The sequence below is a fragment of the Motacilla alba genome, chromosome 8 (assembly GCF_015832195.1).
Source record: "Motacilla alba alba isolate MOTALB_02 chromosome 8, Motacilla_alba_V1.0_pri, whole genome shotgun sequence".
In the NCBI taxonomy this organism is placed as follows: Eukaryota; Metazoa; Chordata; class Aves; order Passeriformes; family Motacillidae; genus Motacilla; species Motacilla alba.
In genome coordinates, this window is record NC_052023.1 from 14,104,225 (window position 1) to 14,130,049 (window position 25,825).

At 41.7% G+C, this 25,825-nt stretch overlaps 1 protein-coding gene across 1 annotated transcript; it reads right to left on the minus strand.

Annotated features, from left to right (window-relative positions):
- Positions 1–1,856: 1,856 nt before the first annotated feature.
- On the minus strand, positions 1,857–25,191 carry LOC119704208 (vitellogenin-2-like). Its single transcript, XM_038145075.1, has 35 exons — positions 25,122–25,191; positions 24,987–25,007; positions 24,730–24,881; positions 23,182–23,433; positions 22,509–22,670; positions 22,269–22,417; positions 21,523–21,673; positions 21,257–21,414; positions 21,002–21,167; positions 20,034–20,159; positions 19,516–19,734; positions 18,374–18,591; positions 18,143–18,240; positions 17,735–17,859; positions 17,525–17,626; positions 16,749–16,868; positions 16,475–16,664; positions 14,661–14,754; positions 14,365–14,550; positions 13,688–13,832; positions 13,345–13,567; positions 13,091–13,266; positions 11,907–12,722; positions 11,390–11,440; positions 10,400–10,486; positions 9,158–9,370; positions 8,926–9,068; positions 8,390–8,528; positions 7,770–7,905; positions 7,136–7,322; positions 6,721–6,809; positions 5,538–5,635; positions 4,615–4,774; positions 3,067–3,228; positions 1,857–2,201 (listed from the first exon to the last, which is right to left on the minus strand). The coding sequence occupies exons 1-35, from the start codon at positions 25,189–25,191 to the stop codon at positions 2,083–2,085; spliced, it is 5,703 nt and encodes a 1,900-aa protein (XP_038001003.1). The 3' UTR covers positions 1,857–2,082.
- Positions 25,192–25,825: the final 634 nt, after the last annotated feature.

The following is a 25,825-nucleotide window of genomic DNA, read 5'->3' on the forward strand; positions in this document are numbered from 1 at the left end:
GGAGCTGTACAGGCTGCACCCAGCTGCAAGGACAGGGTCTCCCCAAAACCACCAGCACTGCAGACTGGGGCTGCAGAATCTCTCCCATCCCTCCCTTTGGGCAGCAGATGCTGCATTCCCAGTCATCCCAGCCATGCTGCTGCCTCAGCAACATCTGTTCTTCTGCTTCAAGGGTCACCTAAACCTGCTGGCAAGGGCTTTGTTTCTAGCAACTTCTCTATGAAACTGAAACCTCTCCTTTTCTAGGTCACTTCTTCAGCACCTCAAGAACACTTTCAACTCCCAGTCTTTGCCCCCGTATATCCACAGCCCTTTTACACTAGTATTACTCAGAAGGATATAACCTGAATTAAAAAGAAGAGAGAAAAAAAACCCCCAAACTAAGAAAATTGTGATGGCGACAAACAGTTTTGCTGAGCCCATTTCCCTCAAGCTGTGCTCAGGTCCCTCCACATTGGCAGTGGGGGAGAGGAGCAGAGGCTGCCTGAGGGCTCTCCACAGGCCCTCATGAGGTGGACACCTACACCCACCTGGCCTGCAGTCCACAGGGGCTCTGGGCTGCCCTGGGTGATGCTCACCCAGGGTGTCCTGCCAGGGTGGTACTGCTGGGGTTCAGCACACCTGGATGCTGAGGCTGCTAGAAAACAATTCCCCCAAAACTGTGCTCCAGCCTTGGCACGTTGGGAAGAGAAGAGCCCCGTGGGCTGCCCCAACTGGAGCTGGAAGTTTATGCCAGCATTGCCCACAGGGGCCACACAAAGCCCTAGATTCTGCTGGATTCAGCCTGAGATTACCTGAAAAGTCTGTGCTTCCCATCACTGCTCTGTGTGAGTTCCAGGCAAGCAGCAAACTCACAGCTCATGGCTTTACTGCTGCTGCCAGCTCCCCATCACTCTGCAGTGCAGGTTACCATGGCAGCATTTAAACTGCATAGAATGGTATATTTAGATCTTTCAAACACATTTCTTTTGGTACTAAAGACTTTACCTTTCTGAACTATAAAACTGATATCCAAACAAGAAAACTCAGGTATGTGCATCCATTGAAGGTGCAAAAGCTGCTGGGAAGAGCAAAACAACACAATTTTTACAGAATGTTCTCAAGCGTTTTCAAAATCCCATTCACCCAGTGTGCATACTCAGCCTGCAAACACAGCCTTAAGGCAAGCAGAAAACACCCTCCAGGGCTGCTGGAATCCTTTGGGCTCCACTGCTCAGGGCAGATGAGCTCATCCCTGACCGTGCCCACACAGACCTGTGGCGAGGGCAGGAGGCAGAGCCCATCTGGGGGTTGAAGTGACAGCTCTTGCTGAGCACAGAGACTGGGACATCTTGCCCACAGTGCAGAGGTCTGGCTCAGCTTCAGAGCCCATGGCAGGTGCTGTGCTTGATGTGCCTGGTGTGCTTGATGATGCTTGGTGTGCCCCACCCTGTCCTGCTCAAAGACACCAATTCACCATAGCTTCTGCATGTGGTGCACCAGAAACTTAACATGTTCTTGGCTCCCTCAGAGCAGCCTTGCCCAGGGACATGAGATTCAGGCTTATTCCCTGAGCCTGCTGCTCCCTAGAGCAGCACTGGCCCATCACAGAGCTGTGGCCAAGCTCCCCAGCTGTGGGGCTGCTGCAGAGGGTGCAGCATCACACCAAGGTGATCAGGTCCTGCTGCAGGTGCACAGGGTCCCAGCACCAGGGAAGGGAGCACTGGGGGAACAAGCAGGAGTAGTAGCACCACAGCTACCCAACCCAATTCCCAGTGTAACCTTGGTGCACAGAACTCAAGAAGTCTACAAAATGGGGTATAAGGAGAACATATGCAGACCTCTTTCCACCGCCAGTGAAATAAGGAAGCCTTCACCATTTTTTCCATGCATGGATTTATTATGAAATCAGATATTTATGAGCAATCATAACAGTTTCTACAATAATACATTTAATACTTTAAATTACTTAGGAAGATTCCACATACAAGATCCTTGAGTACTTAATTTAGTATCTATTATTCCTTAAGACAAGGTTTTTTACACCACACAATAAAAACATGAAAGTATTTATGTTTTTTCCTATGCTGCAAAGGTACAGCTTCATGTGCTGCAGTTTTCATCCTCACAAGAACATGCTATGTGTGCATCAACAGTGTCCTTCATATCCTCTGACTTCTGGTCAAACTTCATCTGCTTGTCTGTCAGGCTGCTGGCTGAATCTGATGGGGAACAAGAAATGACAATTAAACAGTTTACTTCTCAAGTAGTTCTGCAAGCTACAGCATTTACCATGCACTAGTTATTAATTACAGCAGGCTTGGCTGTTCCTCACTGATTTACATATTTATATTTGTCTAAGTCACACAGAGATGTTCCAGGAAACCCCCTTCATTAATAAGCAGTTCCACCTTGAAAGCTACTACTTCCATGCAGATTTTTATTAATGATACATTTAGGAAAGGGTATTATGATCTTAATAAAAAAAAACTTGGGAAACAGATACAACTCTATGCTGTATATTAACTATATCTACTTTATCTAATATCTTATAATCTACAATACATGTACAGAAAATAAATCCTCCTGTATCACTGGGCCTGTGTGCAACAATCCTGTCCACACCTGCTCTTCTAGTACCTAAATCAGCTCAGTGAAGTAGGCTCACACCTAAAAGCAGCGATATATAAAAATGCAAGGCAAGGATCCCTGTTTTGGGGTGCTGCGCTTGGTTCTATATGGCTCAGTCTGCACAGGCTGCAGTGCACAGCTTTTCAGCTGAATCACAGTGCTGTTGTCCTGCCCTTACTTTGTTAGCCCAGAGCAGCGCGAAGGAGAATTCAGTTTAGATTTTAAATCCCAGTACAACGAAAACATTTAAATGTACAATAGAGAACAGTCTCCCTCACTGAAGGAATGTTTGCCTATTAATAAAACAAGGAAAGGGCTTCAGTCAATAGGGCAGTAAGTCCATGCCTGCCTATGGCTATGCTGCATTCATGTTTTTCAAGTGGAATAACTGAGTCAAGTGACAATCTATGTATACTTTTCCTCAGCTGCTCTCCAGTGGGATTTCTGTTGCCTTACCAGCAGGGAGGCAGTGGAAGCCCACGGTGACAGGAGCAGTCTTGGTGGGAGAGCAGCCCTTGGTGCAGCGCAGCACGGGCTCCGTGGAGTAGCACCTGGACTCGACCCCGGCCAGCCGAACCGACCTCTCCAGCTTCACAAAGGAGTGCCGCAGCTTGCAGGCTGCAACAGGCAGGGGGACAGCTTCTGTGCTTACCTGCTACAGCTCCAGACCCCCCAGAGGGAGCCATCTGCCAACACTGCCCATCTGCAAACTCCCCTCTGTGAAAACTGTGTTTTGATCATAAATGAAGAAGCTTTACTGACTGATAAATCTTTCAAATCAGCTCGTTAGATGTGGAGCCCTGGAAAGCTGATTTCAAATGCAACTGGTCTGCTTCTAGATCAGGATACAGAAACATAGTACTTTCTAATAAACATTTTTCAAGGTAAACTGGCTTACTGAATAGCTGTCAAAGCATATTTTAAAATGTTGAATATTCAGCCGTGGAACTAAAGGGGAGATTTCTGACCAAATAAAACTAATCACCAAAGAATTGCATTATTACCAATGTCATTCAGACACAGAACTGGTCAGAAAGAGAGCAAGAGTCCTTGCTTCCAACAAGTAATATTGATCTCATTTTGGATTCCCAGGACAAACAGTTACAAGTGAGAAGCCAAACAGACCATAATTTAGTCCTAGATATAAATTTTATGTCTTCAAATTTCAGCAGCTTCCACCATATGTTAAATGGAAACAGAATGTGGTCACCACCAGCCACAGGAATATCATTGTGGATGTGCATGTGGACTCCATATCCATGTAAAGCAAGTTTGTTGTCCAGAATTTATGACAAAAACATGGAAGAGTAACAACTGATGCCGAGCTAGACATGTACAAGCCATCTCCAGGGACTGAGGATGTCCTTCCCACAGGGCAAGTCTCTACAGATGCAACGTGCCTGTTCTCCTCAAGCACTGTGGTGTGATGTTGCATCATAACCTCAGCTGAGAGCTGCACACCATAAGATCCTAATCTACTGAAAGACTTAAAATGCAGCTTTTTTATGTCAACCATGTAATTAGATCCCTGGAGCTGCTCATCTACTTTGTACATACAAAACACGAATGCTTTGTTTGACAGGTTGCACTGGTTCAAAAACCTGGTGGCCAGCCCTGTTAACTACTAATCCCCATCTGATTTTTTTGATGGACTAATTGCTGAAAATTGATGTCCAAAAATGCAGTTGTGCTTAAATAAAAGCATTCTGTGTGAATGTTATCCTCTTTCTAATCCTCATCTAAACCACTTCAAAAGTGAAACAAAGATTTTGATTCATCTTATTTTTGAAACTTCAACTAAGTTGTATATTTTGGCTTGTTTAACCTGTGCCTTCTTATTTCAACTTGTATGTAATTTAAAAACTTATATATTAACTTAATAATGAATCTTTTAATATGCTTTTTATTTCCAAAATGTAAATGGATTTTAAATTTTCTGAACAGATTCCACATTTCCTCAACAACTGCAGTAATATTATATTAAATTTATTAGAGTTTGCATACCTCCTCTGCAAGGCCTTTCTTCCAAAATCCAAGAATGCCCAAAGCTCACTGCGTCTTTAGCTACATATCCGTTGGGCATCCGATATTCCTGTTCACATTCTGCATCATATTTTCCACACAGTCCACACATTTTCCCTGCCATCCATAAAGCAACTTGGATCTTGGAGGCAAAAGAAGCAAGAAGTAGTTCAAGTTAAAAAAAAAAAAAAAAAAAAAAAAAGTAATACCTGTGGAGCACATTTTTGTTATGCAGGTCCCTTCCAGTATAAGTTAATGCACAAACATTTAAAATCTCTTTGATAAAAATTCAAAAGGGTCTGACAGTCAGATGCCAAACTCCTGTGGGGCTGCAGAATCTATAACTGATACAGTCTTTATAACCTATTGTGCCAGGCTAGGATGTTAAGTTAGTCATGCTCTAGACTATTAATATGCTGACGCTTTTTTCTGGTGGTTGTTTTGATAGTACAAGAGACAGACATAAAACGGTTTACCAACCCCTTACAGTCCAGTTTCATGTTAATTTCAGTGCAGACTTTAAACCACTCATCTAACAATAATGGCTGCATTTTTGCTGTTGTGGAGAATGATACAGCTGTAAGAACAGTGTCAGGAGCTGAAAACTCATTTTTTTCTTGCAAAGGCACTGTTGACTCAGCATGTGTACACTCACAGACCCACTTCCCAGCACACACCTGTACTGCAAGAACAGAATACTTTTGTTGATCAAGGATTCTCATTTATGACACTCATAAATAAAGAGCAGGACTGTGCAATCCTGTAGCATCATCTTCCCTTTGGTGTTTTTTGCCCTGCACACACTTGCCTTTGCCACTGTACACCCTTGCCCTCACACATACAGATTTAAGGGAATCCTATGGAAATTTCTTAACGCCCAGTCTTATAAAGAGGGAGAATGATACCCTGAATGTGTATCCATCAAAGTACAGTTTATCAATGCCATAGGCTGGGGCGAGAAGTACAAGCCCTTTATTTTCACTGTGGATCCACAGAGAAGCACCTAGAAGAAAAAAACAAAACAAAACAAAACCAGACCAAACCTAACTTCTTTAAGAGAGAAAAAAAAGCAACTGTCATGTTTCTAAAATGTTCTTTCCTTCAAAATTCCTCAGTTACCCTATTCAAGAAACAAAAATATAGAAGAAAGCAATGTAGAAATGGGCATGCATAGAAAATGGGTGTTTGCAAAAGGATGGAGGAGAATGTTAATGGTCACAGCCCTACTTATTAATTTTTTGGGGTTATTAACGTGATTAATGTGATTACATTTATGTAATCACATTATTTTATTAATGTGATTACATTTATGTCTATAAATTATGACTGAGCTGTCTATAGTATCTCTGTATTTGTGCAGATCAACAAGGCTCTGAGTGCACTGTATTGGAGTATGGAAATATGAGGAACACCATGACTGTCACTGGAGCCATTTCTAGTACAATTATCACTTCCCAAGTACATGACAAATAGGACAGAGCTCAGCACTGGTACATGCTAACCTAATTTCAGCAAGATTTAGCCCAATTCATATATTGCAGCTCTTCAGTCAGAATACCCACACTGTATTAGAATACCCACACTGTATTTGGCCCCTGACTACACAGCACAGGATAAAACAAGGTCTTCCTGTACTTTTCACAGAAACGAACTATTCCTGGCAGAATGCAAGCCAAATTTACGCCTACAAATCAAATCAGGAAAAACATCAAAATACAAGTCACGTGTAGAGGATTTTAGAAAAGCTCTACTTCAAAAAGTTTTAATCAAGCAAAATTTGATATCATAGCCAAAACCCTTCTCAAATTTGGAACTACAACAAGACCTGGAATGATGTACAAAAAGGTGGGATGTTCATGTTAGTTATATCTTGCTTATTTAGGCTACTTCAAGAGCTTCACACTCTAATCAATCTTTCTAAGTGTCCCTCTGCAGGTGAGTAAAGTACATATTCTTAAATATTACCTTAAAAGCAAAGAAACACTGGTTGAATACAAACTGATCAAATCTCCCTCACAGATTCCTTCTCTTTCCTCCTTTCTCCCAAAACACACGTTAAAATTGAGCAGCACCTGCTGCATCACTTACCAGCAGATGTCAATGACACATTTGTTGGGCTCTCAGCCCCATCCACCAGCAGCTTCACCCGTCCGTCGGCAGGGCGCATATCGACCTCACTGCAAGGACAAGAGTGCTCACACCCTGGCTGTGCCACGTTCACACACTCACAGTGACAGAGGCAATTTCCTGCTCACTAAATAGCACTGCTCAGAGCACAAGCTCATTTCAAATGCCTAAATTACATCAGGGGTACTCTTGTCACCTAAGATGCAGGATAAGAGCATCAGCATCACATTCAATATGCATAGAAAATAAATAAGGGGAGTGCTGAAACCTCATGGGCTGCTAGCCATTGCAGGAAAGCTCAGATTGGAGCTCCTCTCATGCCAAATGTGGACATTGAGGTCCCTCATACTCCCAGCATCTGGTAGAAGTTACTTACTGATTGCCAAGCTTGATGTTGATTGCTTTCAGGTTCACAGCTTCTTCTGCATTCTTCATCATCACCAGGAACTTAAGGTCAGAGCTGCAATCCTGAGCCAAGATGTGGTAGCAGTTTGCTGGCATTGTGTAGTTAAACCGAACTTCATTAAAAGTTGTGACTTTGTCGTAGGAAACTGAGCATTGAGCTGGTTTTAAAAAAATGCCAGTGAGATTTTTTCTTTTCAATGAGAGAAAGCCATTAAATTGTGTGGTTTGTTTTTAGTGCCATATTATTTTAGCTTTGTATTTTTTCATTATGTGATATTTTCATATGGTTCACAGGGACTTTTGGCTAGTAAGCACCCATAAATTCTTAAAAAGGCATATAAAATATGTTCTTCTATCTAACAAAAAAAAAAAAATAGACAGAAAATTAAAATTTTATCAATTCAGATAATTGGTATCTTGATCCCTGAAATACTGATGATTTCTGTTCTATGTGCACAGTATTTTCTCTCAGTTGCACCATCCTCACATTATTACAGAATGTTTCCTAATTAACTGGAGATTAACAGCGCCAGAAAAATTTACAAGGTGTCCAAATAAATTGTGAGAGTGAAGTTGTCATGCTTCTGAACCCAATTAGATCTGACCTTTCAAATTCTTAAGCACTGCAGAAGGGGCTTCAGCAAAGACATTCCAGATGGGAGGCTGCAGCTCTGATGTGGATATCCTTGGACCTACAGGAAGTGACAGGGGAAGCCTCATGGCTTTTTCATAGAGGGTAATCTGAAAAGGAATTCAAAAGCACATTCAAAATGTACCTATGCCAGCAAACTGCTGGGATTTTCTTTCCTATTTCTACTTTCATTGCAAAGGCTTTATATGAACATAACTCAATCTGACTCGTTGTCCATGAGGTTTTTTGCTTTTGCTCAGTTTTCTGTCATGATGTGAGAGAAGTCATTCAGGTATTGTTTGGGAGAGAATGAATTACTCCCTTTCAAAGGTGATGAGATGAACACTTTTGGAGATACTACAGATGGAAACTCATGTCATTGTGAGTACCCACGTCTCTCTCCATGAAAAGAATCACTATATAGACATCCTTCTATGAAATATAACAATGATAAAAATATGTAATTTTCATCATTTACACCTAAACTGATGCTAACTTTATTTTTCTTTCTCAGAATTGACCCACTGTAATTAAAAAGTCACACTTTTCTACTAGGAATAAGATAGAAGAGTGATAAAAATATTTCATAATTACATCAGGAAGCTTGATAACAACATCACATGTCCTTGGAGAAGTTAGAGCCACGATCACCCTGGCTTGTCGAGAAGGATTCTGGTCTGTTTTTTCTGAGAACCCCAGCATAAATGCAGCCCCAGGGACAAACTTGTAAAACCTACAGAAGTTCAAATCAGAAAGATTTAGTGAGATGGAGAAAAAAAAGGCTGCACACATCCCATCTAGATTGTCTCACACTTGTGTGTAAGTAGCATAACAGTCTTCAAGATCCCTGGTTATGTCCTTACACCCACTCTCTGCTCTGCTGTTTGAGTGTTCAGTGAAAGGAAGGATCTGTTCCTCAGTTTTCAGTAATTATGGCAAGTATCAAGAGTTACTGTATGTTAAAATAAGATGTAATCCCACTCAGCTTTTGAGTCCAAAGGCAGTACTCGTACAGATCAGAGAATAAAGTATCAGCCAGTACTTAAGCCACCAGAACCTCATGTGTGGATACTGATTTTTCCCAGTTGATCAGCATTGTTAACAAGTGTCACTAAAGACTCAATTCTCACCATTCTGCGACGGATCTGATACTGGAAGGAACTTTGGGCCATTCCAGTTTCACTTGTACAGCAGGGTGGGCAGCAAACTGCCCAGTTACCAGCTCAGATGAAACCTTGTAGTCCTGGCAATTCCGTCCCCATTTCAGGTAAGCCTGTGATGGAGGGACAATGGTCCATTTTTTAGTGCCTGGAGAATTCCTGTGATGCATGCAGAGCTGTACAAGCCAGTTTTGAGCCTTACCTTTGCCTTGTGAGCATTGTGGACTGAAGCATCAGCACAGAGCTTCCACTTGCTTGAATCTGTGAGGTTTGACACAAATACCTGCAGCCGGGGCCTGATGGAGTCAATATCAGCATATACCACGAGCTGGAGGCCTCCTACCTTCTTATCGTCACGGATGCCATGCAGAAAAACTGCTAATACTGGTGTTTTAACATCTCCCAAAAACTTTGGCTAAGAGGAAGGGGGAGAAGGTATGCAAAACATATAATTATAGAAGAGTTACCATGGAACATTTTAGATGCAAGATCTAGATGGATAAATGAAAAATAAACAACTGAACCACAAATATATACCAGCATATGTATCACACACATATATATGCCTATAAAACCTCATGCATATGTCTTTAATGTGCACGTGCCTCTGCATGCCAGATGGCTTTTATCACTGTGTTTTTATGAGCCAAAATTTGTGCCATTTCCTGAGCTACAGCTGATACCATGGAAATAGTCATATAATTAAAATACAGTAATGACTATATGATTTGGGCTTCATTGTTAGTAACCAGCCTGTGAATAAAAGAAAGTGGTTCAGTTTGAACATCAGCTGTCAGTTGTATGCGTCACTCATTCCCACAGCAGAAACATCCCCCAGCTCATCTCCTCTTGTTTATCTGTCTGGGTCTTGTGTTGGCTTTCTCCTCACACTTGGGCTGTGAGTTATGTGGGGCAGTCAGGTTTTGTGTTTGCACAGCAACTCAGCACAGAATACAATCCAGGACATTTTCTTCAACATCAAGAACCCCTTCCCTTGGAGAACAGCCTTAAGTGCATCATGACATTCGATATCTTCACTCCATCATTCTCCAGCCTGCACTCATCTGCCTGGTGGTGAGGAGCCCAGGTCCTCCATGCCCCCTCTGGAACATGCCTTTTGCTACCAACAATATCCTCACACTGGCACTGCAGCACCTCAATCTCCCTCCCTGCAGAGGTCACAAAATGAGTCTCTGCAGGCATCTGTTGGGTGGGATTTCCATGAGGGAAGGGTTCTGATGCAAGTAAGAAGGATCCTCACTGCCAAGGAAAGTGCATATGGGAACTATGGTGCATGTCTTGACTGATACATGAGACTCAAGAGCTTGGCATTTCTCCCTTCCCATGATTATTGCAGTTATTATTATATACTATTACTGTCAGTGCACAGCCAATCTGACATTATTCCAAGCTGTCAAAACCCCCTAAAAATGATGCAACTAACCCATGAAGCTCGAGATGAGGCATGACTGGATCTGGCAGAGGAATGTGAGCTGTCAGTTTGGTCATCTGGGAGTTTTCTTTTTGGGAACTGAAAAAAAAAAAAAAAAACAAAAACAAAAAATCAAACCACAACAGGCTTAAGAGGGTAACTTTAAAGCACGCTTGAAGAAATTGCACAAGGCAGTCCTGAACAATACTCTCTCTCATGGCACTTGGAGTTGGTGTGTTCCAACCCTGAGCAGCTCAATGACTTGCATTAGGCTTTGTTCTAATGTGCTGACTACATAGGATCTAACTCTGAAGAATTTTGTTTCCCCGAACATATCTGACTCTTCACAGTCCATAAGAACCATACCAAGATGAGAATTCCCTGTATGAAAACCAATGGACCAAAGCAAGTCAGATTTAATCAGCTTCTCACTTCAACTTGAAAGACCAGAAATTCTGCGCAGGCCTGATGAACTGGAAGCTGAACTGAAGGGACCAACTGGATGGAAAGGAACATCTGAGTGGACACACACTGCTCAGGTGTTAATTTTTGAGGAACACTAGTATCAATACACTGCTCTGGCTGGCCCATGCCCTAGTAAGAATCTGCTCAACCAAAATACTATAAAAGAAGGTATCTTCCTACATTTGTCCACATCACTCTCCTTGTGCACCTGCAGTGATTCCAACCCAAGAAACCAGGTGATCAAAGCCAATCAAATGAATCAAGCTTCTGATGGTTCCTCCAAAGTGTGCAGCTCCAGTCTGTTTTATTGCTTTGGCAGAGGCTTTGCAGCTCCTTTGCAGCGCCACAAGTGGCTTCATGTGCGCAGCACAAAAGGGAACACAGCTCTCTGTCTTTATGCATCTCAGAAGAACCACCATGGTTCTAATGTTATCAGTACTGTAATTTTCCTCAACAAAGATAACAAGTTGCCATTTAAGTCTCCATTTGACTCTTGACAGATTCCATACTTCTTTTAGTGAAGAAAGAAAAACTCACCTCTTGTCTGTGTGCTGATTTAAAGCGGTACTGATAAATCTCATGAGCTTCCTTTGAAAATGACAAAAACAAGAAGATTAGAAGTCTCAGAGGAAAAGAAATGCTGCAATTATATGAAAGTCTAAGAAATGGAAATTAAATAAGAAATTCACTGATTATCATTCATACATAGTTCTGTATGCTTAGTCACAAGCACATAATGCAAGATGAAGTCATTTATATCAAGCATTAGTGTTTCTACCACAAAATTAAGACAGAAATATGCAATGTTTATGGACAGCAAATTGTCAAAAAACCCATTTCCTGACAGTAACAAAATTTTCAATAAACTTGTGAAAACTTTTGAGTTGAAGTAGACATCTGTGCCAATGATTGCAGGTGTGTTTGTAGAATAAATTTTTCAAGTTTATGTTGCTAAAATCTACTGGTCAACTCCTAATGTTCTGATTTGTCATGCAAAGCCAGCTGCCATCAGGAGCATGATTAGTAGCATCAGTCGATTAACTGACAAAATTACCCATATTTTGGAATATGCACTGCTGCTGCTGCTGCCACCTTCCAGGTGTCCTGAATGATGTTCATGGCTATGGTGGCTCAGTGACTCGCTGCTGCTGCTGCTGCTGCCATTCGCATGCCTCGAGTGATGCCCATGGCTATGACTTGAGGACTTCCTGCTGCTGCTACTGCTGCTACTGCTACTGCTTTTGCTGCTGCTACTACTGCTTTTGCTGCTGCTACTACTGCTTTTGCTGCTGCTACTACTGCTTCTGTCACTGCTACTGCTGCTGCTCTTGCTACTTCTGTCACTGCTGCTGCTGCTGCTCTTGCTGCTTCTGTCACTGCTGCTGCTGCTGCTCTTGCTACTACTGCTGCTACTACTCTTGCTGCTTCTGTCACTGCTGCTGCTGCTCTTGCTACTTCTGTCACTACTGCTGCTACTGCTGCTGCTCTTGCTACTTCTGCTGCTACTACTGCTACTCTTGCTGCTTCTGCCACTGCTACTACTGCTGCTTTTGCCACTGCTACTGCTCTTGCTACTTCTGTCACTGCTGCTACTGCTGCTCTTGCTGCTCTTGTTACTTCTGCCACTGCTGCTGCTGCTCTTGCTGCTTGCATCTTGGTTCCTCGCTTGGTCTTCTTCATTATTCTCATCTCCAGCACCAGCCTCTTTACGACGAGGAGAAACAGCAGATGATGAGGAAGAGGAGACAGCTGAGGAGGCAGAAGATGAGCTGGAGGGATGTTTTATATCAGGGTCTGCCCCAAGCTCTGTAAGCACAGTGTTTTCTTTCTTTGAAGGTCTCTTCTTCTGGTGTCGTGTTTTATTTGCAATCTGCAAACATAGTCCAAGAGGTGCAAAAGAGAAAATACGTCTGGTCCTGTTTTTGCAAAGTAAAACTTCTGTGGGTTCCCAGACAAAGCTGGGTTCTCACACCAGCTTTTCAAGGAGAAACCACCTCCTTGCCTCACAGCAGAAGCTGCAGAATTCCCTTAGATCCACTCCATCCAGCTGAAATCCAGCCCAGCCCAGCCCTCCTTGCTGGACGCACCCCAAAGGAGCAACACCTCAGGATGGGGGACGGGCACCTTCCAAAACAGCCCCAGCCTTTCTTTGCCTTGCCAGCTTCCCACACTGTACTTCTAGTTCTTGCCCTCATTTAGGGGAAAATGTTCCCCACTGCCATACTCAAAGTCACTTGCCTTGAACACATTTTCAATGCCTAGAATCTTCTTCAGTTTAGCTTGAATGTCCTCATACAGAGATGATTCACCCTCTTCCTCTGACTCCGCGTTTACTTCACGAATTATTTTGGAAGCTGCTCTGGATCCTGCCTGAATCTCCAGCTGAATTTTGTCAATATCAGCATCTGAATCAACTACACACCAATTGCACACATTAGAAAGTTATACTGCTTCAAACAGCACTGACAAGCCTAAGATGCTCAGTATTTTACCTGGGATCAAGACTATTTTAGCTTCGTGTTCTCCGATGAGTCTGTGCAAAAAGGTGTTTTTCAGGAAGCTGGCATCTCGTGACCTTCTGGAAAAGCAGAGCTGACAGCCAAGGTGATGCAGCTTGATGCAAATGTCTCGTTTGTGAGCTTTTCTTCCCGTGACGTGGCGAAGATCCTCTTGAGAGCTATAGGCACGTTTCCCTGACGTGCTGTCAGCTTCGGGCTGCGTTAGAGATGAGGATGTGAATACCACTGGGAGTGTGTCATAGGCAAGAGTGAAACTGCAGACATCCATTGCAGAGAGAGTAAATATTACAATATAAGCCAAAAAAAAATAGGTTACCTTTGTGAAATCTTCACCGGAAGCTCTATCTGATGGTTTGAAAGGTTCTTCCACAATATTTGATGAAGCATCTCCTGGGAGAATTGCGGTTCTCTTTTCAACACCTAGCTCTCCTAAATTTCTTGATACAGCAAAAGCCTTATGTCTGTTGAGATATATGCAAAAACCAGTGAATTATTCCAAACCCTTGTCTTTGGATTAATACATCCTTGTAAGTATCATGTCACAGCACAGAGGTAAGATATTTGAACACAGGGATTATATATGAATTTAGAAATATAAATATTATTGAAAACAAAAAAAGAGTTCATGACAAATATAATTTGTTATATTGCAGGAAGTTTTCAAAGTCTGGATAACTTTCAACAAAATTTCCAAAACATCAAAAATATTCCTTCAAACACATAAATAAAAATCTTTAAAAGACAATAAAATAATGAAAAATAATGAGAGCACAAAAGAATAAGCAATTTAATATAAAAATTACACAGCTAAATAATTCAGGTATCTTCTGATTTTTAGCTAGTGTATTTTTCTTCTTTGTACTTTATCCCAAATGTTCTGCTACACATTGAAGAATCACTCTGCCTATCTAGAGACCTCTGAGGGAGGTCAGTCAATAGTGAACTTTGTCAGGCTTCAGCAACACAAAATATTCTGAAGTAATGCTACTGTACCTTCCAACCACTAGCTCAGTTTCCTCATTGCATGGATTTGTTTCAATCTTAATATTTTTCAGCTTCATGTCTATCTTGGCATCAAACTTCATTGGCACTCTCGTCAGGACCTTGCCTTGAATTTCCACAGCTTGTTGGAAGTATTCTGTGTTGACACCCATTGTTGCAAATTTCTGTATGTATAAGCTGAAACAGAGTGCAGCAGTCAGGTGTAAGGAAGGTGCTCTTTCACCAGTGTGGCTCTGCCTTCCCTTAAAAACCTCCTTCATATGGAAGGCCTCAGAAACCTGCCGTACCTGGGGTTTATGTCAGAACGGATCTGCACAGTGGATTCGAGCAACTGTGAAGGCCTAAAATCTCCAGTTAAAGGGGGAGTTATCTTTCCATCAACTGCAAATGCAAGAACAATATTTAAACGTTGTAAAAATGAAAGGAAGGAGTCAAACATAAGCAGTTTCCAGTAGGAGGTAGTGTTTTTGTTAGTACAGAAAATACAGCTGCAAAACAAGACAGACTTTGGGGTACATGAGACTTTTCATGATTCTGAAGAATGCTGAAAATATAGAGGAAACTTGTTATGTAGGCAAAGATTCTGATGCAACATACTGAAAATGGAAATAAAAATATACTAAGAAAATGATGAGCTGACCCAAATTGAAAATTTGATAGTTGGCGTAACACTAAAATTTCAGAAACATGGGGAGTCAGAAGACAGAGCTAATGCAGAGAACAAGGCTAAACAACCTCTGCTCTCCAATCTTTCCTCACATCAAGTGTGAGCATCTTGTACTGTGGACCCAAAACTGGACATTCTACTCCAGATAAAGCTGCAAATGTGCTAAATAGAGAAGGAAATCATTGTTACACTCGCTCTGCTCTTGCTTCTGCAGCCCGTGACACACTTGGCCTTCATCATCAAATGAGCACACTGCTGGTTGATCATACCAGGTCATCCTGCCCTTCCTGCATAACTTCTCTCTGTCTGGGTGATGCCCAGCCTATACACTTGCATGGGTTACTCCACTCCAAGTGAAGGACTTTGCATAGCCTTTGTCAAATTTCACCACACTTCTGTCAGGCCATCCTCTCCAGCCTGTTAAGCTGCCTGTCAGTGGCAGCATGATCCCCCAGAGCAGCAATTGCTCCCAGCAACTCAGTGTTTATATTGACACAGAAATCCTGAGGGTGCCTTCTTTTACAAAGTTTGAATTTTAAAAGAAGGCAATGAACAAGTGCCAATGGCAGAGGAAGTTTTCTCGTATCAAGTCACCAATTATATTTTCAGCTGTTGTCTACCCTTGGAGACCAGCAGTCCAGATAACCTTCACTTGTTTTGCAGCCCATCTATCCAATCCATACCTCCTCAACTTGGCTATAAGGTTGTTATTAAAAAAACCCCAAAAACACGCAGAAGGCACAGAGAAGGGGCAGAGCTGCAAAGATGTTACTAAAGCAAACAAGCCAAAAACCAGCAAAGAGTGGGTACGTGGGAGAGCACAAGCACATGTTCATCACCCTTCATTCCTTACATGGTGTCAGCAGATATTAGAGTCAGTTTTGCCTAATTTAAGTCTGCTGCACAGCTCACAGTGTGATCACTGAATTAACTTCTTGATGAGGATTAGCATTTGCATATTAGTTCTTTTAAAAGAGAGCTCCATTCTCTTCATAGGCCCTCTTCTCTTCCTCCTTCTTAATGCTACTAACAGTGCTCTTTTGATTGTTTTCTATTTTCTTCTCTTTTTAAATCAACATGGATTTCTCCTTAGCTTGTGTGTGCGCCTCTCAGGAGGCGCATGTCTACCCATGTCTGCACCAGCTCCCCAGGCAGCTCTTGTGGTTTTTTGACCTTGAATGTTGTGCCCTCTCTCTCTGTCTGGCTTCCCAGGTTCTCATCTCACCTCTTCTCTCTTCAATCCATTCAAAGACAATGCACAAACCAGTGCATCCAGCTCCTCTTCAAACACTTTCACTGCCTCACTCTCCAATACCAAAACTAGCTCTTTTTCCAACCTCCTGGCTCTCCGCTTCTCTCTCCAGCCTCCCTCAGGCCCTGTCCCTCCCATCCCCTGCTCAGAGCTTGCACAGCCGCTCTGAGCTCCCAGCTCACCGCTGACTGCAGCCCGGGCCAGGGCAGTGCTGTAGGAGCTGTATTCCAGGGGCAGCCCGGTGCAGGTGGGGACGATGTAGCGCAGCTCTCCCAGCCACAGCGGCTGCGTCCACTGCGCCGTCACGCCGCCGCGCAGCTGGGCAGCCAGCCTCTTCAGCAGCGTGCTCCTGTCAGCAGGCTCCACAACAGCCTGCAAGAAAACAGGCAGCCACGAGGTTGGCATGGGGAAGTGCAATGCTGTCCAATGTTGCACAGAATTAGGGGGCCCTGGTACCTTCACAGCCTGTTGTAGGACTTCCTTATTGATGTTGATGTAGGCCAGCTCTTGGCCAAAGAGTTTAAAGTAGGCTGATATCAAGGGGGTTTCTGTTGGCAGCTCCTTCCATCCCAGCAGCTGGGGAACAGATAAAGAGACAAGCAAAGTTTCTTAATGGAACACTTCATAAATGATAATTCATCCTAAACCACCCATAACTAAACCCATCACTGGCCAAGCTGCCCTTTTCCTTTGTAAGGCTTCCAACTGTAAATAGCATGATGGCACTAATTCACACTTTCTTCCACCATTGCAATGTTCACAAATGTTTGGTATCCCAATACAATAACATTTGAACACAGGCTCTGAGCCATTAGTACCACTAAACCCAGTTTGAAAGCACTGCAAATTAAAAATAAAAATCTTTTCTCTTGAAGACAAAGGTATATTCTTGTAAACTAGGTGAGGTAGATGAAGGGAGGGAGTAGGAAGCCTGCTAGGCATGTGACACACTGTGCTGCAATGCCTGTTACTCCCTTCCTCCCTGTGCTCCTCCTGCAGCCATCTCTGAGGTGGGGAGGAGGTAGAGCCAGAGCAAAAATTGGTTGAAGCTACTGCAGCCAAGACAGATGTCCCCTGCAGTCCCCCTTCACTGCACATCTCTCCTTCACAGAAATACTTGAGCTGACTCCTAGGAGAATAGTTTGCCTCCTGACACAGGGCTTAGCTAGAGTGAGAAGCATCACCAATGCCCTTTCATATAACCCACACATTGTATTACTGAAAATACCTACAGCTTTTCCAATCTCCTTTATCTTTTTGTAGGTGGAATATTCAGCAAATGGGATATTTCGTTTCATGATGACATCTGTGAGGCCTTCCACACGGACACCAGCCTACCAAAACAGCACGAGAAGGAGCAGTCTGAAACATGCTTAGAGAAGAAACTTTTTGAGCAGTTTCAATTTTAATTTGATTTATTATTGACTTAGGTAAATATTTACCTCCACCAAATCAGCCACCGACCCTGCAGAATATGCCATCAGCTTGGAAATGATTGCTGATGGGAACATCGTTCCTGGGCTGTTCATAACAAGGACATCTCCAGCAGCACCAACTTTATAGTTATCTATGGGAGAAGAAAACAAGAGACATCTTTTTCCTGACCATTCCATTTACCATTCAAGATCATATTTCTGCAGCTTTTTCCACTGCCAGCTTTAAGATATATCATTACATAAACTCTAAATGTTTAGGCAGAAATTATTAAATGGCTATTCTAAACATATGAGTCTCACATTTAATTTAATTTCTCACTGAAACAAAAAATGGCATATTTCTCCAAAGGACTAAAAATTTAAAGAATGGATTTCTGAAGTGAAAGTTTCCTGATCTCTGAAACACTTACTCACCAAAGTAACCACCAATACGTATGACCTTGCTGTAGCGATAGCTCAGCCTGTCCAATTTGGGGGCCAGCAGCTTAAGGGCAATATTGCAAGCTGAAGATCTAAACAAAATGAGAAAGGTAATAGTATCCAGAAACAAGCTTCTGTCAGTAAATAAAATGACTTCAGTTGTCAGCACGTGCAGAAGATCATAATGTGCTGAAGAGCACCTGCTTTGTTCCTGTCTCTACTCACATGTTATACGTGTATGGCAATCTGCTCTTGGACAAAGCCTTCATGTGGGAATACACAAAACTGGCCACTTGCAAATTGCTCTCCTTCATGGCCACGTTGGCAATGGTTGTTATCAAGGGAAGGGCAGGCCTTGTCTCAAAGATAACAGCACAAGCCATCATCCGCACTTCAGGGGAAAGCGACTCGTCAGCAAGGATCTGGATGAGATATCCCTGCACCTGCAGAGACAAAAGAGGGTCTGGAACTACCAACAACTGAAACCATTTTGCAAACTGGATCCACAACTAACCCACAGAAAATATGGGAGAGGGGATCATTATGCCTGCAGAAAGGTTTCCTGATCTTTTTTACTGCAGGGTTCCACATAACTTTTCTAATATAACTGAAGGGCCCATGGTGGAACAGCCTCATGAAACCACTGAAATGGAAATAAATGTCCATCTATCAACCCATGACAATCCAAAAGGCATCAGCATCGCTTTGTGCGTTACTGACATTCAAATATCAGTGAACACCTTTGGAAGAAAAAAATGTGGACAATAAGACAGATTCATTGTTTGAAGTAACTCCACTGACTCAGTGAGCATGCTTCACTATTTTAGACCAGTTTTAAAAAGGTTCAGCAGTTCACCAAAGACAGTCTGAGTAAATGGTTTCTCATATAGGTCCTATACCTAAACCATCTGAAGTCTTGCCTACACTTTCCGTGACAGCAACCTCAGTGTGGGGTCAGTGGTGACTCACCCACCCTCAAGGGAAGGGTCTAAAAGAGGGAGAGCAGTGCTGACATTTGGCCTAGGAGTTTAACAGAAAATGTCTCTCCTGCTGATGACAGAGGCAATTTAAATTAAATGTCTGACTGGGTGGCTAAGTGCCCACTCTCTATAACTAGCACAGGACTTAGTTGGTTACAACAGATGATAAAATCAACACTGCTGATATCCTTCTGGAAGATTCCTACTGACTAATTATCATTACAGCTTAGCAGAAAACATCAGCTGAATGTAAAACTGTATAGTACTGTTCTTAAAAATAATCTTTTTTTGAAAAAACTGAATCCACACATGATACCATTAAAATCATTACACTTATGAACATATTCTAATTCACTAAGTAAAGAAAATCTACCAGATCCTACGTACTGATTTGCAGTCCTTCCAAGCAATTTTTCTCAAGGCCATGATGGCATCAATCTGAATGTGGATGGGGATGTCAGAAGCACTGGATGAAAATATGGGAAGGAACTTGAGGATGCGCTTGATGCTGGCTGGCTCTCCTATGTTGCCAATGCATTTCAGAGCTAATTTCATTTTGTCCTCACGGCCCCTGCTGATTGCTTCATCTGCCAGGTCATGGATGGGCTGTAAACAAAACACAGTTCAATCTTCTCACTCTAATCTATAGACTGTCCACAGTCCCCCTTACCCACTGAAAAGCCTCCCACAGTAAAGCAACTGGCTTTGATAAAAATCAGTTAATGGTGGTTTCTCTCAGGATTTTACCCTTGCAATGTGAAAACTCTGTTTTCAATGATGAGGCAAATGTGTGTTTATATTTTCAGTTACCCTTTTTATACTGTATGTTAAAAGAATTAAGCTAATATAATGAATATTACTAAGCCATAAAAAAAAAAAAAAAAGCTTGGCAAAAAGCCGCCTACCTGGAGAGCTTCTTTAGGACAAGCTGAGGTCTGAGAACAGTATCTATTCACCACAGAACTGTATCCTAAGCTGGCAAGTTGTTGAAGTATGGGATTTTTCTGGATTCGAGAACTTGTCACTAAATCCTGCGAAGAAGAAAAAAATTAATTTGTCATTTAACACACTGCTTCACAAAGCTTTCAGAGCAGGAAAGCCATCAGATCTTATTTGAAGGGATCAATTTCAGAATGATTACTGTTCTTATCTAAACAAATTAAAGCAGGTTGTAGACATTATACTTGGAAGCTTTACTTAGGCACTTAATTCCCCACTAGTTTATACACATATAAGCTTACATAGCTACGTTTCGATTTTTGTCAACTGAGCACTGAAAGCATTAAGATTATGGATAAACATTAATGTATGAATGGAATACCTCTAGAAAAATGTGCAACTCAATTATATTAATGATGCATTTTCATATAATTTCTGCTTTTCCTGTTTAAGAATATTGGCAAGAGATGGCAAAAATCCTGTTCAGAACAAATGGTTCAGTTTTGTGTCAATGCATTTGATGTTTGCACTAATACTTTTCCTGCAGCATTTTCCACTTCAAGGACTAGTTTGCAATTGAAAGAGCTGCTCAAGTGACATAACACGCCAATCATCATTTGTTTCAGAAGTAAGAGATTAAAGGGACAAAGTTTTGTCTGTAGAAGGCATGCCATGTGATCCCAGGAAACTAAAATGAGAATTATTCCCAGAAGCTCTTATAAGAAAAGGGCTTTATATTAATATACAGAAATGAATTTTGGCGAGGCATTTATCCTCTAATAAATGCCACGCCAAAAAAAAATTCACAGGCCAATGTTTCCACAAAATTAGTGTACACAAGAGGAGAACCCAGCCTCTAATGTACTTAATCACAGGTTGTTGATTATCATTCCTTTCGTTGTGAGACAGGAAAGATTCACATGGCTTTACTCACTGCTGCTATTGGAACAGTGTGTTCATCAGCTTTTGTTAAATGGAGAGCAAAGGGAACACTCAGAAGAGCCTGAAGGTAGCTAAGGTCGTCGCTGCGGATTCTGCTCTTAATGAACTTGAGAGCTTCTGCGGTGCCCGTCGCAGAAACTGCACTCAGCAGCCATCGTCTGCAAATAGATTTTTAGAAATCCTTCATTTTAGCTCCCAGTTGTCACAAAACCAGAAGAGTTTCTTACAGGTTGATACAATGAAATACCTGTAGCGGGGTTTATCTGAACATTGTCTCCAGATGGATTCAAGGGTGTCAGCGCTTGTCAGCTTGCAGAGCTGGACGAGCTCCAGGAAACGGTAGGGAAGATCATCATGGAAATCTTGTTGGTTATTCAGGACTATGTGTTGCAGTGTTTCGATTATCTGTTACAAAACACAAGACAGAGGGCATGCATAGTTACTGTCTGTGGAATTTATGATCAGGTGTTCGGGTTTTTTTTTTAATTAGGAAAGAAATTTGGAAAAAAATACCCGTTGCTCGGGGTTTTTGGTCTTGATGAGCTGCACTGACATCTGTGGCAGTACTGCTGGGAACTGGTATCGAAGGCCTCCGTAGCTCTGCATGGAGATGTCTGGGGAGCTCCCCCATTCACTCTTCACCTCCAGCAAGGTGAGTTGCTGTCTGTCAAGAGACAAGAGTCACAGGAGAAACACATTATCTCTCTTCACCCATGTGCCAATTTTGTTTGTTTGTTCAGTGATACTGTGATGGTAACTGTCTTACTCTTTAAAATTTTTTCTTATCAAAAGAAAACCTTTTGCTAATGAATAAAGCCTTCTATCTAGAACAAAATGGCTTTGGAGTTATCTACAATGAAATTGTTTCTGAGGAGAAGCAAAATCGCTGTCTGCTGAATGAGAGCTACTGACCAGGTGTAATGAATGGTCTTATTTCTACATACACGATCTTCCTCCTGACACTACAAATTAGCCCCTTTCCAGAACAAACAGAGCAGTAAAGTAGCATTCTTATGGTATAAGTGAACACAACAGCTTTTCCCCTTTTCTTCCATGTAATTGTAATGCCAGTTTGACCAGGGTACAAATAAAAAATGGTTTGCTGAACTTTTTGGACTGTGGAAATGCCAAGTGTGATTACACATCTCCATTCAACTGCTGTAGAGCTCAAGTCTCATTTCGCTTCAATTGGGGGTGAAGGGAACTGATAGAACCTCTAATTATTCTCACTTTGTGAAGCAAGCCCACATCCCACCTACTTTGCTTCCGTGACAGCGACGCCGGTGGGTTCACTGAATGGTGAGATCTGATACACCTGCTGAGACACTGCCTCTGTGATCAGGGTACCACTGTCTGACTGCTTCAGCTTGTAGGAGAAAGCCGCAGTCCCCTTGATGATCCTTTCTTTCTGTGGGACAACAGGGAGACCCAAAGAGTGAATAAATGGGAACACAGTGGCCATGTTCGTAATCAGGAAGATCATTCCACATCTCACATACCATCACGTCGACAGGGCAGGGATAGATGTAAGCCATTCCAAGACTCTTCACCACTTTTTCCTGGCAATTATTTTGGTCTACAGTTTTGGTAACAGAGACTCGGCTGTTCTTCTTGTCTTCCTGGATGACATACCTTGTATGGCAAACACCTCCAATCCCAGCCTGGCAGATGAATACAGAAAAAGAGACTTCCCAATCATATCAGGATTTCACTGTGTGAGAAGTTTTACTTAATGAAGACTCTCAATGAAGCTGTTACTATTACACACAATCATTCCTACTGAACTAAATAATAGCCATATGAGCCATACTCAGTCAGGGGATGGAGTTTAAACTTAAAAAGTAATCAATTAATATCAACAATTGGCAAATAAAATTGATCAAATAACTGTATTACAGAAGCCATATAACAAATAAATTCATGGATAATAATTATTTTTCTCCAAAGAACTGCATGTTAAGACTTAAAGACATATGTCTTAGAAAGAATTCAGCCCAGGTAATTTGGTGAACACACATGCACACATTTACTTCTATAGGAATGAAAATCACCTTTTTCTTACTACAAACACACACAAATAGATGCAAATAGAGGGAAACTCAGAGGAAGACCAGCTAAAGAGAATAAACACATCCTTTCAGCAAAATAGTTATAGAATGGAAAGAAACACACCTCTTGCAATTCATACACATTCTGTGACTTCTTAATTGTTATCTGTATCATGTTCAGTATTCCTCTCACTATGTTAATGCAAGTGTCAGGGCAGTTTTCTGGGCCGTAAATGTTTCCAACTCGTCCACTGCTGTATTCAAACTTGAAGGGCCTGGTAAGGCATGAGGAAACCGTCTGGGTGATCTTGGAAGATCGAGTGAATGGGTCCCTGGGCCAGATGCCATTGTATTCCTCCAGTTGTGGGGAGCGGATCTGGGAGGAAATCAAGATATTTAGGTGAATCCCTCTGGTACTAAATATGCAAACATATTGGAAGAAATTAATATAATCACTGGTCAGATACTCTTTTCTTCCAAATGTAGCCGTAGAGAATCATAGAGCAGTTTATTCTTTTGTCTTGTGCTTACACTATTGTAAACCCAGTGCAAATCCTGTCTGCTCAACAGTACTATTTTATCTTACAGATGCAGTGAACATATCAAATAAAGTCTCCCTCAAATAAAGTCAGCCTTAAAATAAATATTCTGCTTTAGATTTAGCATTTTAAAAGCTTCTAAATGTAAAAAAAAGGTGCAGTTTTAGAATGTTTCATTTTAACTTATTCCTATACAACTTTTTTTGGACTAAACTAATTACTATATTTGCTTAATATTTGTTACTTATTTAAATCAACCAAAATATTTACGCAATGAACAATATATTTATGAACACTGAGATGCAATGTAAATAAGAAGCAATTTCAATAACTTTGGCAAAGTTACTGCCAGCTTAGGTGCCTCAGACCACAGGCTGGTGCATATCATACAAGAATTTCAGGACAAAGTCTATAGTGTGTAATGCAATCCCTAGCCCCCCATTTTTGAAAGATCTACAGTTCAATACAACTGGTGACAGCTGTCACTGAATTCAGTGTTCCAAAAAGAACCTCTGATTTGTCACTGAATCAAAGGGGTAAAAGTACATTTCTGAAGCATATTTATTTTAAATTGAGCCAGGTCCTATCACTGCTGACAACAGCAGAGGCATGATTTCACACGTACAGATCTTTTACTGCATTATTCAAACATTAAACATTATTACATACTTCTTTTTGATGATTTCCACTTTTTAATCTTATCTTTATCATGTATCACTTTTTATCATTAGCTTTTACCACTTTTTAAGTCTATTTTTTTTAGTTGCCTTCATGCCAATGATTTTACATACCCAAGTCCTGGCTTCTCACAAGGAGTTAGAAATGCGTGCTAAGACTAGAATCAAGTCTCAGAGCAGGTTTAAATGTCTTTAGGTAATTTGCCATTTTCTAGCAACCCCCCAGCATCTGTATTTCCAATATGAAGTCTGGAGGAACAGCTGCTAGAAATAACTTCCACAACAAGCACAGGTAAGCGACTCATCCCCCTGAAGGCAGCTTGCAGCTCATTCTCTGATACCTACAGTGACAAGCCTCCAGTTGTGTTTCCTGCAGCTTTCCTACACCCCACATCAGCCAGATGCAATGAAACCTGTGAGTTCAGCTTGCTGTTGCACATTTAGGAGGTGCAGTACCTTGAGGAGGTAGATGTTCTCCGACAGCCCGCTGATCTCTAGCTGGCAGCTCAGGCGCACGCCGGCTTTGGCTAAATTCTTCTCTTGAAGCCCATTCAACACCCAGCCTTCATAACTGTACAAGTAGCTCTTTCTGCTACTGAATCCAGGGTCTGAGGGAAATAACAGCCATTTTCACAATACTTGTAAGCACGTTCTAATAAATAGAAATAACAGCAAATTCACTGAAAACAGGTTATAGAAGGAAATTTACTTACCAATGTCAAACTTCTGACTACCTACAAAAAGACATGAAAAACCAGGTAAGCAATGTTCAGTCTAGATCCAATCACTGCCACTGAACTTAAGGAAAATTTGGAAAAGAAAAGTGAAGAAGGGATATGTAGCCTTACCTACAAGGGTGAGCACTAGCGCAAGTATGATTCCCCTCATAGTGAAGGTGAATGGGGCTGTGGCAGACATGGTGAGACTTTTATGGAAGAAAGCTCAGGAACACGTGGCTGTGTTCTGCTGAATTCTCAAGTTTTTTATCAGTTAATGTAAACACTTCCCTTTTTGCAATCACACTTTCTCTTCAGATGGAATAGCAGAAATCAAGTCATACCTTTGCATATCACTGATTGTCTCATAAGCCCTTTGCTGAATTGTTTAAAAGTTTCAACTTATCCTAATAACTTTTTACTAGATCACTTACAATAATTTTACAATAAACACATTACTTCATTTCCTAGGTTGTGTCACAGCTGGCCACTGATATTTGGTCCTGCATGGATTAGGTTGATTTTGCCCAGGTTATGCTGACCTGGCACCTGACCCAAACTGTTATCTAGCTGATAGCGGCCCAATTAACAGAGTCACTATCACACACTGACAGTGCTCCTCCTCTTCCCTCAGCACTGGTTCCAGCTGCCCCTGCAGACAGCAGACAAGGACAGCTATCCCCTTGCTATTATACTCCTATGTTCACCAAAGAACATTCAACAATCTAATGAAAACCTATATATATGACATATATATATTTATTCAAATAAATCAGAGGATCAGTGTGTCCTTTCAGCTCTGGTCACAATGACCAGGAATATTTTTTAAATGAACA

Coding starts and splice junctions, on each gene's coding strand:
- LOC119704208 (XM_038145075.1), bottom strand. CDS start 25,191: ATGTCTGCCACAGCCCCATTCACCTTCACTATGAGGGGAATCATACTT. Junction 23,434..24,729: donor AGAACATCTACCTCCTCAAG/GTACTGCACCTC, acceptor ATTTCCTCCCAG/ATCCGCTCCCCACAACTGGA. Junction 22,418..22,508: donor CCTGCCCTGTCGACGTGATG/GTATGTGAGATG, acceptor GTTGTCCCACAG/AAAGAAAGGATCATCAAGGG.